The sequence below is a fragment of the Dermacentor albipictus genome, chromosome 3 (assembly GCF_038994185.2).
Source record: "Dermacentor albipictus isolate Rhodes 1998 colony chromosome 3, USDA_Dalb.pri_finalv2, whole genome shotgun sequence".
Classification (NCBI taxonomy): domain Eukaryota; kingdom Metazoa; phylum Arthropoda; class Arachnida; order Ixodida; family Ixodidae; genus Dermacentor; species Dermacentor albipictus.
Window position 1 is genome coordinate 152,438,782 of NC_091823.1, and position 11,496 is coordinate 152,450,277.

At 48.9% G+C, this 11,496-nt stretch overlaps 1 protein-coding gene across 1 annotated transcript; it reads right to left on the minus strand.

Moving 5' to 3' along the window:
- Window positions 1-1,133: 1,133 nt before the first annotated feature.
- On the minus strand, window positions 1,134-5,929 carry LOC139057768 (uncharacterized). The gene is made up of 4 exons (XM_070536522.1): window positions 5,756-5,929; window positions 3,336-3,651; window positions 3,099-3,227; window positions 1,134-1,282 (listed from the first exon to the last, which is right to left on the minus strand). Exons 1-4 carry the CDS (start codon window positions 5,927-5,929, stop codon window positions 1,134-1,136), a joined length of 768 nt encoding a protein of 255 aa, XP_070392623.1.
- Between the last annotated feature and the right edge of the window lie 5,567 nt (window positions 5,930-11,496).

An 11,496-nucleotide genomic window follows, 5' to 3' on the forward strand; every position in this document is an offset into this window, starting at 1 on the left:
TGTGTCCTAGTAGAACCCTGGGAGTGTTAGCCAGTGCCACCACACACAGACCTTGGCGGCGGACGTGGGCCATCCTTTTTTGCCGCAGGCGTCACGAGAACGTGATCTTTTTGGGTGAAGGCAACTGGTCAATAAACCCACATATGCTACCTGCAGGCATCAATGTAGCCGGATTCGAGACCCTCGTTATGTAATAAACGAGAAGAATGGGGGATATATATATATATATATATATATATATATATATATATATATATATATATATATATATATATATATATATATTCTAAGTATATGTATATACATATATATATATATATATATATATATATATATACAAACGCACACTGCGCACGCACGCACATTATATCGGCAAGTCAGCATGCTCTCTGTGTGGCGTCTGTAGACAATCTACATAGTAGCTGTAGAGGAAGGACGAGTCTACAGCGAGGTGACTGGGTTGACTGCTGGGTTACTGAAAGGTCAAGGCCGCTTTCGTAAGGGCTGATGCCAAAGCATCAAGTGGTCCATTGAGCGAGGAAGCCGTTTTGTATAGCAGGGAAACGACACCTATATTGCCATCGGCTGCGATGCCACGTCACATGCGCTTCTTGACGTAGTAAAGTAGGCGATTCGGAGCATCCGCTGCCTATTGAGGCAGTGGATGCTCAGTTTGCAAGTTATCGCCCACGTTCTTACCTTGCGTCCATAATCGCTATACAGAAATTAATGTATAAGAGAGTAAATTCGAAAGGAGCAATGTTGGTGGTATTCCGTTTCGAAATTAAGACATAAAACTAAGCTGAGTGTCTTACCTACTGGCCTAACCCACACCTCCTAGATAGCAGGCCTCTCTACTCTGCTTGATGATACCAGGCTACTCAACCCAAAATTTCAATTGGCAAGCCCGATGTGAAGAAAACTATGGCGTCAAAATCACGCGGCTTACTCTGGAACAAAAAATGCCCGATGGCAAAGCATAAAACTACATAAAGAATTCTCAACTTGACGTCAAATTTCTCTCGGAGGTTTCTCTAAACAAAGTAAATAAATTCCTTTCGCAAGAATTGATTGATTGATTGATTGATTGATTCATTGAGTAAGTTTTATTTTACAGTTTTGCAGAACCCGTATTAGCATGTCGCGGGCCGCTCCCACGTCGGGACCGACAGGCCTAGCCTGCCAGCCGCATCGTGGCCCTGCTGGACCGCCCAAAGTTGCTCAGCCGGGAATCGGTTGCGGAGGGCCGCCTCCCACCTAGCTGAGCTGAGGTCAGGGCTTGCTATAGAGATACATCCCCAGAGCATGTGCGAAAGTGTTGATCTATCCCCGCAAGCAGGGCACGCGTCATCATTGTAAATCTCCGGATATGACGCGTGTAACGTGAACAGGTTGGGATAGGTTTCTGTCTGCAACAGTCTGAATGTCAGTGCCTGAGGCCTAGTGAGCTTGGGGTGAGGAGGAGGGTATTGTCGCCGCGAGAGATAGAAGTGTTTAGGAAGTTCATTATAAGTGGCAGGCGTGTCCCTACCATGGGTAACTCTCTCTTCGGCCGTTACAGCGCCAGCGCGCTCAGTCAGTGCGCGCACGGCAGCGTGGGCCGTCTCAATGAGGTTCGTCGGGACACCCGCCATGTGCCCAACGTGGGCTGGGAACGAAGTAAGCAAGTGATACTTGATTCTATCCGGACCTGCCTTACGCAGCAGCCTAAAAGCCTGTTCAGATATCACTCCACACTGAAATGCCCTAATGGACAACCGTGAGTCACTGTAGATTGACGTCGCTGCTGTCATCAAGCATCGCCAAGGCAATGGCCACCTGCTCGGCTATCGCCGGATCTCCAGCTCGTACAGATGCACAGTTCGTGAGTCGCTGTTTGGAATCCACCACTACTGCAGAAAAGGAGTACCCATTCCGATATGCGACCGCGTCAACAAAGCAGGTTCTACGCCCCTCTGTCTGGATCTGTTTGAGTATGGTTGAAGCTCTTGCTTTCCTTCTACCCTTGTTATATTCAGGGTGTACACTTCTTGGTATCGGCGATACGGAGATCAAATCTCGTATGTCCCGTGGTAACTGGCATTTGCTTGGTGCTTCTGCAGATGTTGGGTAGCCGAGCTCTTGTAGTATCCTCCTACCGGTGCCGGTCGTGGAGAGTCTGGCAAGTTGCGCTCTTTCCTGAGCCTCTGCAATCTCCTCCAGAGTGTTATGCGCACCTAGCTGGAGGAGGCGATTGGTGTTGGTGAAGATCGGTATACCCAGGGCTCGCTTAGTTATTTTCCTGAGCAACGTGTTGAGTTTGTTCCTCTCTGCTCATTGCCATCCATGCATAGCCGCCACGTAGGCAAAGTGGCAAAGCACAAAGGCGTTAATCAACCGTAACAGATTGTCTTCTTTAAGGCCATGATGGCGGTTAGCCACGTTTCGGATGAGACGTACTGCGTTGTCCGTCTTGGTTGTGAGCTTGATTATCGTTTGTGCGTTAGAGCCAGTAGATTCGACTACCATGCCGAGTATTCTTATTACGTCGACCCTAGGAATCTTGTCTCCCTTGCCCGTGCGAAGACAAATGCTGCTGTCAGACAGTGGTCTCCAGCCCATGGGCTTACGACCTCTTCTTAAGGGGCGGTAGAATAAAAGCTCTGACTTCTTAGCCGAACAGTTTATTCCCGTGGGTCGAAGATAGCCCTCCGTGACCTCGATGGCCTCCTGTAACGCACTCTCGACCTGTCCGTCACTTACTCCAATACACCAAATGGTAATGTCATCCGCATAGATGGTATGCCTGATGCCCTCGACTCGTGAGGGTGTTCTGGAAAGGCCGATCACGGTCAGGTTAAACGAAGAGGGCGAGATCACCGAACCCTGTGGACTGCCCCTTGTTCCAAGCTCCACCTCTTCCGCGATTATGTCTCCTGCGCGGAGAGTCGCTCTTCTTCGGTGCAAAAATGACCTTACGTAATCATGGAATCTCACGCCCAGACCAAGCTCGGATATCGATTGCAGTATAAACTGATTGGCTATCTTATCGAAAGCCTTCTCCAAATTTAATCCAAGGATGGCCTGAGTGTCCCGCGTCTCATTGTCGATTATCTGACTCTTGATGAGCTTCATGGCATCCTGTGTGGACAGACCTGCCCTGAAGCCAATCATCGTGTAGGGGTAGAGTTCCTTGTGTTCGGGGAACCTCGTGAGCCTGTTGAGTATGACATGTTCCGCGACCTTGCCTACGCAGGATGTGAGTGATATTGGTCGTAAGTTGTCCAGGCTTCATCATTTGGAAGGTTTGGGGATGAGTACTGTAAGTGCCCGCTTTCATGCTTCCGGGACCTTGCCTTCCTTCCATGTCTCGTTGATGACTTCTGTCAGGTATTCTATTGAGTGATCGTCCAGGTTACGGAGGGTCCTATTTATGATGCCGTCGGGAACAGGAGCAGACTTGCTATTAAGCTTATGCAGCGCCCTCCTAACCTCTGCCGTGCTGATGTCTGCATCCAGTTTGGAGTTGGGTGGCCCGAGGTAGTCTGCGTAAGCGACCGATGTCTCTTGCCGGGGACCAACAGGGAGGTACTTCTCCACCAGGCTGTGCAGGACTTCCTCCGTGGTCTTGGTTCGTGCGGCTGTATGCAGAAGCTTTGCCATCACATGGTGCTGGTTGGACACAAGGTCCAACCAGCAGCACAATATTGCAGAGGGGCATGGTACCACATAAAAGGATTAAGCATAAAACAATGTCGTTTCTGCTTACACCGTATAAACTGCTACAAAAATGCCGGAATAAATTATTAATGCAAAAAGAAATATTGTGTCGAATCAAATTCTAAACATTGCACAGTAATTTATGCAATAAAGATATCAACCTCTAAAACATTGCCGTTATGGCACTCATAAACAACCCACTATCTTGAATTTCAGATATTCGGAGGGGAACTGTTAGGAAAAATAAGCCCTTCTACATTTATTGTGCAGCATGCTCGTTCTGGACAAAATTTTAATCTATTTCCTAGGCCATGTTTAGGCTAATCTACTGATCCCCATTCAAACGGTACGAAAATAGGTACGAAACAGAAAGAAAATAGTTGCGATGGACCTGTCCTCTGCGCAGGCTGAAGACCTTTACCACCTATTATCGTCCTACCAAGACATTTTGGACTTCGCCGATCCCCCTTTAGGCTGGACGCTCCCGGTCAAGCACCGGAATCTCAGAGGCGGTGCTACGCCTATTCACTGGTGATCGTATCCAGTTTCTGCATCGGAACGCCGAGTAATTCAAATTGAAGAAAACAAAATGCTAGATAAAACATCATTGATCCCTCTCCGAGTCCTTGGACGTCACCTCTGATGTTGCTTAAGAAGAAGAACGGCACATGACGGTTCTGTATAGACAACCGTCATCTGAACAACATTACTAAGAAGGATGCGTAACCGCTCCCACGCAAAGACGATTCTGTTTCAGTTCTGACGATATAGCTGTTTCTCTTCCATTGATCTTCGTTTTGGATACTGGGAGATTGCTGTTGACGATATGGACAGAGAAAAAACCGCGTTCTTCACGCCTGATGGCCCATACGAATTTAAATTATTGCCCTGTGGATTATGTAACGCCCCTGCCACCTTTGAGCGTATGTTGGAATCATTGTTCCAATGTTTTAAATGGTCCACATGCCTCTGCTACTTCGACGACGTCACCGTCTTCTCGCCAACGTTGGACACTCACCTTGAGCGTCTAACAACTGTACTTGATGTATTTCGAAAGTCGATAGCTGCAAGTTAACTCGTTCAAATGTCGTTTTGGCCACCGTCAACTTACTCTTCTGGGCCATCTCGTTGACGCTTCCGGAGTGCAACCTGATTCCGAGAAACCTCACGCTGTCCGCGATTTTCCGGTTCCGAAGAGAGCCGCAGACATCCGACGTTTTCTAGGACTATGCTCGTACTTTCGTCGTTTAGTTCCAAATTTTGCGACACTTGCTGGATCCCTCACAAATTTTTTGAAGAAAGGCGTACAATTCTCGTGGGGCACTTCAGAAGACGCCATCTTCTCTCGTCTCGTCACTCTTTTAACCTCACCACCCATTCTCACCCACTTCGACCCTGATGCTTTTACAGAATTATGTACGGATGCCAACGGTCATGGCGTAGGTGCCGCCTTATTCCAGCGTCAGCGTGGCCAGGATCGCGTTATTGCTCATCCGAGCCGCCTCCTACCACCATTGGAGCGCAACTATTCCACTACGGAAGGAGAATGCCTTGCTGTTGTCTGGGCTTTTGCGAAGTTGCGTCCTTACCTTAAAGGTCGCCCTTTATCCGTAGTCACTGACCATCATGCTCTCTGTTCGCGTTCGTCGCTAAAGGGTCCTACAGGCCGGCTTGGTCGATGGGCTTTGAGGCTACAAGAATTATCATATACCGTGGTCTGCAAGTCTGGCCGCCTGCACCAAGACGCTGACAGCTCGTCGCGTTACCCTGTTGACGCCCGTCACTCCTCCAATATTACGAGTGCTCCTTGCGTATTCTCTGTGTCACAGCTGCTTCATTTCGCCGACGAGCAACGCCGTCACGCCTACATCAGAGCCCTCATCGACCGTTTTCAACACTCTGCGGCCGATGCCACTCGACGCCTCTGCGTCCTCCGCGATGGTAATTTGTACCGTCGTAACCTTCATCCGGATGGCTCTGAGTTCCTATTGTCATTACTAAACACCTCCGCTCAACTGTTCTAGAAGAGCTTCACGACGCACCAATGGCAGGATACCTCGGCGTTTATCGAACCTATGACCCTGTACGTCGCCGTTTTGTTGGGCCCAGCCTTGCCCGTTTCGTACGTCGCTACGTCGCCTCTTGTGAACTTTGCCAACGACGGAAGAAGGATTCCCAGCTCCCCTCCGGTTACCTTCAGCCGCTCCACGTCCCCGCCCAGCCCTGCCATCGTGTTGGCTTAGACCTTCTCGGCCCATTTCTCGACTCTACATCAAGAAAGAAGTGGGTTGCAGTCGCGGCCGACTATACAACCCGCTAAGCCGTAACCCGCGCTCTTCCGACCAGTTGCGCAACTGATATTGCGGACTTCCTTCTATATGATATCATCTTGATGTATGGTGCTGCGTGTCAATTCCTAATATACCATGTCCGTCTGTTTTTGCCGAAGTCATTGACGACATTATGCGGGCCTGCTCCATACAGCATAAATTTAACAACTCCTACCACCCTCAAACGAACGGCCTCACTCAGCGTCTCAACCGCACCCTTACAGACATGCTATAGAAATCCGTTTCAGACGACCACCGTGACTGGGACCTGGTTCTACCTTACTTTACCTTTGCGTACAACTCTTCCCGTCTCAAAACTGCTGGCTTTTCCCCGTTTTTCCTCCTGTATGGCCGAGAACCGATGCTAGTACTGGACACTGTTTCTGTCCACCACAGCTTCAGCTAGCGCTTACTCCCTTGATGCAATCGGCCGTGCTGACCACGGTCGTCAACTTGCGCGCGTTCGTCTAAAAGTGCCTCAAGACAAGCAGAAGCAATGCTACTACCTCCGTCACCATGATGTTCATTTTAGGCCCGGCACCCTCGTCTTGCATTGGTCCCCGTCGCGTAAAGTTTCCCTTCGCGAGAAACTGCTTTCGTGTTATACAGGACCATATCGCGTGCTCCGCCAAGTGACCGATGCCACCTACGAAATTGTTCAAGCCACGCCCACTACGTCCTCCGCTGTGACAACCAGTGACAGTGTCCACGTCACCCGACTGAAGTCCTACAACTCTCCATGCGCATTGTATTGTTAACAGCACCGTCAAGGTGCTTTGGCGCTCGCGGGGTGGTATTACGATATTATCGCGAGATACTCAATAGACGAGCCGCCGCGAGAACGACGCTGAAGTTGGTCTGTGCCTTGGCGCGGGCGAGCGTCATCCTGGTTGTCTGGTTTCAGTGTAAATAGCCTGGAAATAGCCTCTTTCGTCTGTGTCTTTCTACACGTAACAATATTATGGAATTCTAGCCTACTACGATACATGGACTTCTACGGGAGGGAAACGGACACCTCCATGTTTGTCCGCTAGAACTAGACTCCAGTCCTTCCATGATTCATCGAGCTAATTAACTTGTAAGGGCGGTCAATCGCAAATTATCAACACATTTGTTTTGGTTCGGGCATTCCTATGACTGCGGCTCGGTCAAAGCATATCATCGGTCGCGTCGAGGCTCCCTAGGCAACGGCCACCTGCGACATATACACAACATTGTAGTGGGCGTCGTGTGTTGTGGTTACGACATAGTCACCGAGGCCAAATTACTTAAACTAATTATTTATTAGTTATTTATTTATTAATAACTACTAAGAAATGAATACAAATAACTGCCCAAATTACTGATTAGAAGTACTGCTACCTCTACTAACACTATTACTGCTACTACTACTACTACTACTACTACTAATAATAATAATAACAATAATAATAATAACAACAATAACAGAGCCAATATAAATGCGTAAATTGAGGCAAAACACACCAGAGCTCCACTGCTCGTTCCACATCATGGAGTGGAAGAGGTGATAATTTTTTTTCTCGGTTCTTTGCTGCGCGGTGCACTTCGATAACGGACTGGTGCGCCAGCGATTGCGTTTTTCTTGTTTCGCGCAGCGAGAGCACCTGACTTACGGTATGAGCGAGTGGTGCACGAAAACTGAGGGAAACACGAGCGGATGACAGAACATCAGCGCGCGCTGGAAGACGGCAGAAAGTGAAACAGTTTCGTTCTCCGCACGCGCGACTCCACGACGTGGGAAGATTCACACGAAACGGAAGTACATATCTCTTGCGGCGGCAAAAAGTAAAACAAAACACGAAGATATTGACCTTGTACGTTTTATTCTATCTACAAGCTTTATTTCTTCTATTGAAGCGATAGTTTTACCCGCCATGTTTGTTTTGTGGCTATGGTGTTGGGGTGCTGAGCACGAGGTCGCGGGATCGAATCCTGGTCACGGCGGCCGCATTTCGATGAGGACGAAGTGCGCAAACACCAGTGTACTTAGATTTACCTGCACGTTAAAGAACCCCAGGAGGTCCACATTTCCGGAGTCCTCAACTAGGGCGCTGCCTCGTAATCAGAAAATGGTTTTGGCACGCAAAACCCCATTATTTAGTTTTAAGCGACAGCTTTAGCAAATAATGGTTATTTTCTTGAATACTTGTCGTACTCACCTATTACTGAGAGTGACGTCAGAGCACGGAGATGTGCGTAGCGCATTCGCGATATTCACGTTACTCCGCTGCTGGGACCACGGCGTCCACGAGGAGAACGACAAACGGCGTTTGGTTCGAATTGTGAGCTCTTTTCTCGGCGCGTGAAGAGGTGATACTTAGCAGGCGCGATTGCTAGCGCGCGTTTATGCACGGCGCTCCTCAGCTAAAAAAAGGCCAGACCTGATGAGGACCTCTTTAAGGACGAAGAGATGCGACTACCTTGCTGTCTCTATTGTAACAATTCATGTTTGTGAAACATTGCAGCAATAATACCAATTTGTACTGATGAACTACTTGGAATAATCTGCATATAATTTAGCTCCCACTTGGCAAAGTAGAAATTAGTTAGCCTTTCTTGCACTCCGAAATTCGCCAGTTTCCACTGTAATGTCGGTTTACGCTGATGGCATGATGAGTAAATATATGGGTAAAATCTCACATTCTCATGCAGTTAGTGTGAATAGGTGCCACTGCATGTAGTGTGCATAACATTAGGTACGTAATACAAATACTGCATACAGATATGCGAATTATCATGTATAGTATCCAAAGTTTGCCAGATTTAACCACTTCCTTTCATATTTCAAGCACAATAATCAAGCGCGACGTAGTACTGACCGGATAGATTATGTGGATGCCATTATTGTTCATTATTTTGTGGCGCAATTCATAATGATGAGGTTTCAAAGGTGTGTGCGGTGACATGTCCATTTCTGTGGCCTGTCGTTTTGTTGCAGGGCCGTATTCTTAGATCGGCTGCAAGCGGGTAAGCTGCTTTACTGCGCAGATAGTGGGAGCCTTCTAGAAGCTTCGTGTATTGTTTGGTAGGCCACGCCCGGCCTGAAGTTACGACTGATTCTAGTCCCATCAATATGCGTTTGACAACACAATGCACGAAACGTTAGCGACACAATGCCAGAAAGGAATTACTTATCCTAAAAGAAAGCCGTAAATATCTCGAAACGCGACTGTTGTTTCTGCGGCTGTGCTTCATATCGTGGAGCGAAGGGATTTTCGAAGAAAAAAAAGGACCAGACCTCTCAAGACCAGGGCCAGACCTGGACGAGACCTCTCAAATCCTGGCAGTCCAGAGGGCTCGCGAGAGGGCCGTCAGGTTTCACCTGGTGGTCCCCGAGTGGGCCTAGCCAGGTGACGTTGAGTTCCATCGCGTCTATGGTGGACCACATAAAGTTGTTTCAGTCACTCACTCTCTAGTTTCTCGCGAATGCTCTTTACCTCTCAATCTAATGAAGATACCTTGCGAAAAATTATAGTGAAATTTGCCGCTACGAGGACTCTATCATTACTCCGAGTTTCATCTACTTGTCACAATTATAGTTCACACTGAGGTCGTAAACTATACAGATTTCCCATCAGCTGTCAATATATGGTCTTTTGCGGAGAGTATCGTTACAGAAACCCCTGTGATCCTTGTTTTATCGAAACTATTCGGAAATAAATTATACGCCTATTAGATGCTTAGACGACTATAACATATTACTCCCAATTTCATCTACTTTTCTTAATTATGTAGTTCACAGTTAAGCTGTAAATATTATTACAGTATTATCGGGAGATACTTGCCTTGGCGCGGGCGAGTGTCCGCCTGGCTGTCTGGTTGTAGTGTAAATAGCCTGTAAATAGCTTATTTCGTCTGTCTTTCTACACGTAACATTCTGGTGGAGGTTATCGATCCCCATCCTCACCACGGAACTCCGAAGTGGTCGGTACATCGAGCTTGTCACCATGCGTCCTGGTGACCAGACCTCCCCTGTAACGGCTTCGGCTTGTCCCACTGCTCAAATCATCACGCTTGCCCAACCTCGCGACTCTGGTGTGTTCTGTGGCCTGGAGGGACATGATGTTGACGACTGGATCAAGCTTTTTGAACATGCCAGTGCTAATAACAAGTAGGACCCAACGAATATGCTCGCCAGTATCATCTTTTAGCTTGGCGGCACCCCACGCGTGAGGCACCAGACGCATGACGACGAGATAACCAGTTGGGACAGTTTCAAAGAAAAGCTGCGGGAACTGTTCGGCGACAGTTTGGCCGCAAAGTTGCCGCGAGAAAGGCTCTTGCGTCTCTTGTTCAGAGATGTACAGAGCCGTACGTTTCATACGTCCTCGACATCTTGGCTCTTTGCCGCAAAGCAAAGAGCCAAGATGTCGAGGATGAAGTGTCGGATCTTCTAAAAGGCATCGCCGATGACGCTTTCAATTTGCTTGACTTCGGCAACGTCTTGACAATGGACACGAGCATTAAAGAATGCCGTTGCCTTGCACAAGCTAGGAGCCGCCGTATCACACACCACATCACGCAGCTACCCAACACTGCTGCTACGTCGACATGTGAGGGTCGACCTCGTCAGACTAGCACCTGTGACGACGTAACCCTTATTGTTCTCTGCGAACTCGAGGCCGCCATTTCGCCAGCTTTCTCAGCGACGCCTCGCGATCCACCAGCAACCAAATATGCGATGATTCAGGCCGTCGTCAGACAGGAATATGAGAACATGTGTCTGAACTCCGCGTGTTCAACGTCTCAACCCAGCGTTACCTGGTGCCCTCCTCGTCATCGGCAGTCCTTCCACATCTCGCCGCAACCCGTGCGAATAGCGTACCCCTGATGACAGACCGATTTGCTTCCACTGCTGTCGCATCAGCCAGGTCGCTCGTCACTACTGACACCGAGAGCCACCACCACCTCGGGCATACTCCGCCGCTTATTCCCGCACCTTTGGACCTTCTGTTACCTATGCCACCCGCCATACACCCACTGCCGCTGATGCCCCTGTTCCTAACCTTCGCTACAACCGCTCGCCCTGACCTCGAGGCCATCACTCTCGTTCGCCCCAAACCCGCAGCTTCTTTTCGCCGCCTATCGTCTCCCCGAGCCAGCCGATAAACTAGGCACTGCAGCTTCTGGAAGTGAAGCTGCGTTGTCGACCCTTCCCTCAAATCCTCTACTGACGTTACCTACAAGCCAACACCTTCTTGACGTTGACGTTGACGGCTATACTGTCACCGCACTCATCGATACAGGCGCACTTCTTGCTATTATGAGTGCTGCCTTCCGACGACGACTGGAAAAGCTCCGCCCCCAGCGTCGGCACGCGCCGTCCACGGTGCGTATGGGTGGTACTGTGCCTATCGTAGGCATGACTACGGCACGTGTTAGCATCGCCGGCCGCCACACTTCTTGGCTCCTAATGTGATTGCTCATTGCCCCCACGACCTAATTC

Excerpts from the sequence above, each read along its gene's own strand:
- LOC139057768 (XM_070536522.1), bottom strand. The coding sequence starts at position 5,929 with ATGGCAGGGCTGGGCGGGGACGTGGAGCGGCTGAAGGTAACCGGAGGG. Across the intron at positions 3,652-5,755 it reads TAGGTTCGATAAACGCCGAG|CACCATGTGATGGCAAAGCT; the intron begins GTATCCTGCCAT and ends GTGTCCAACCAG. Across the intron at positions 3,228-3,335 it reads CAACGAGACATGGAAGGAAG|GCAAGGTCGCGGAACATGTC; the intron begins GCAAGGTCCCGG and ends CATCCTGCGTAG.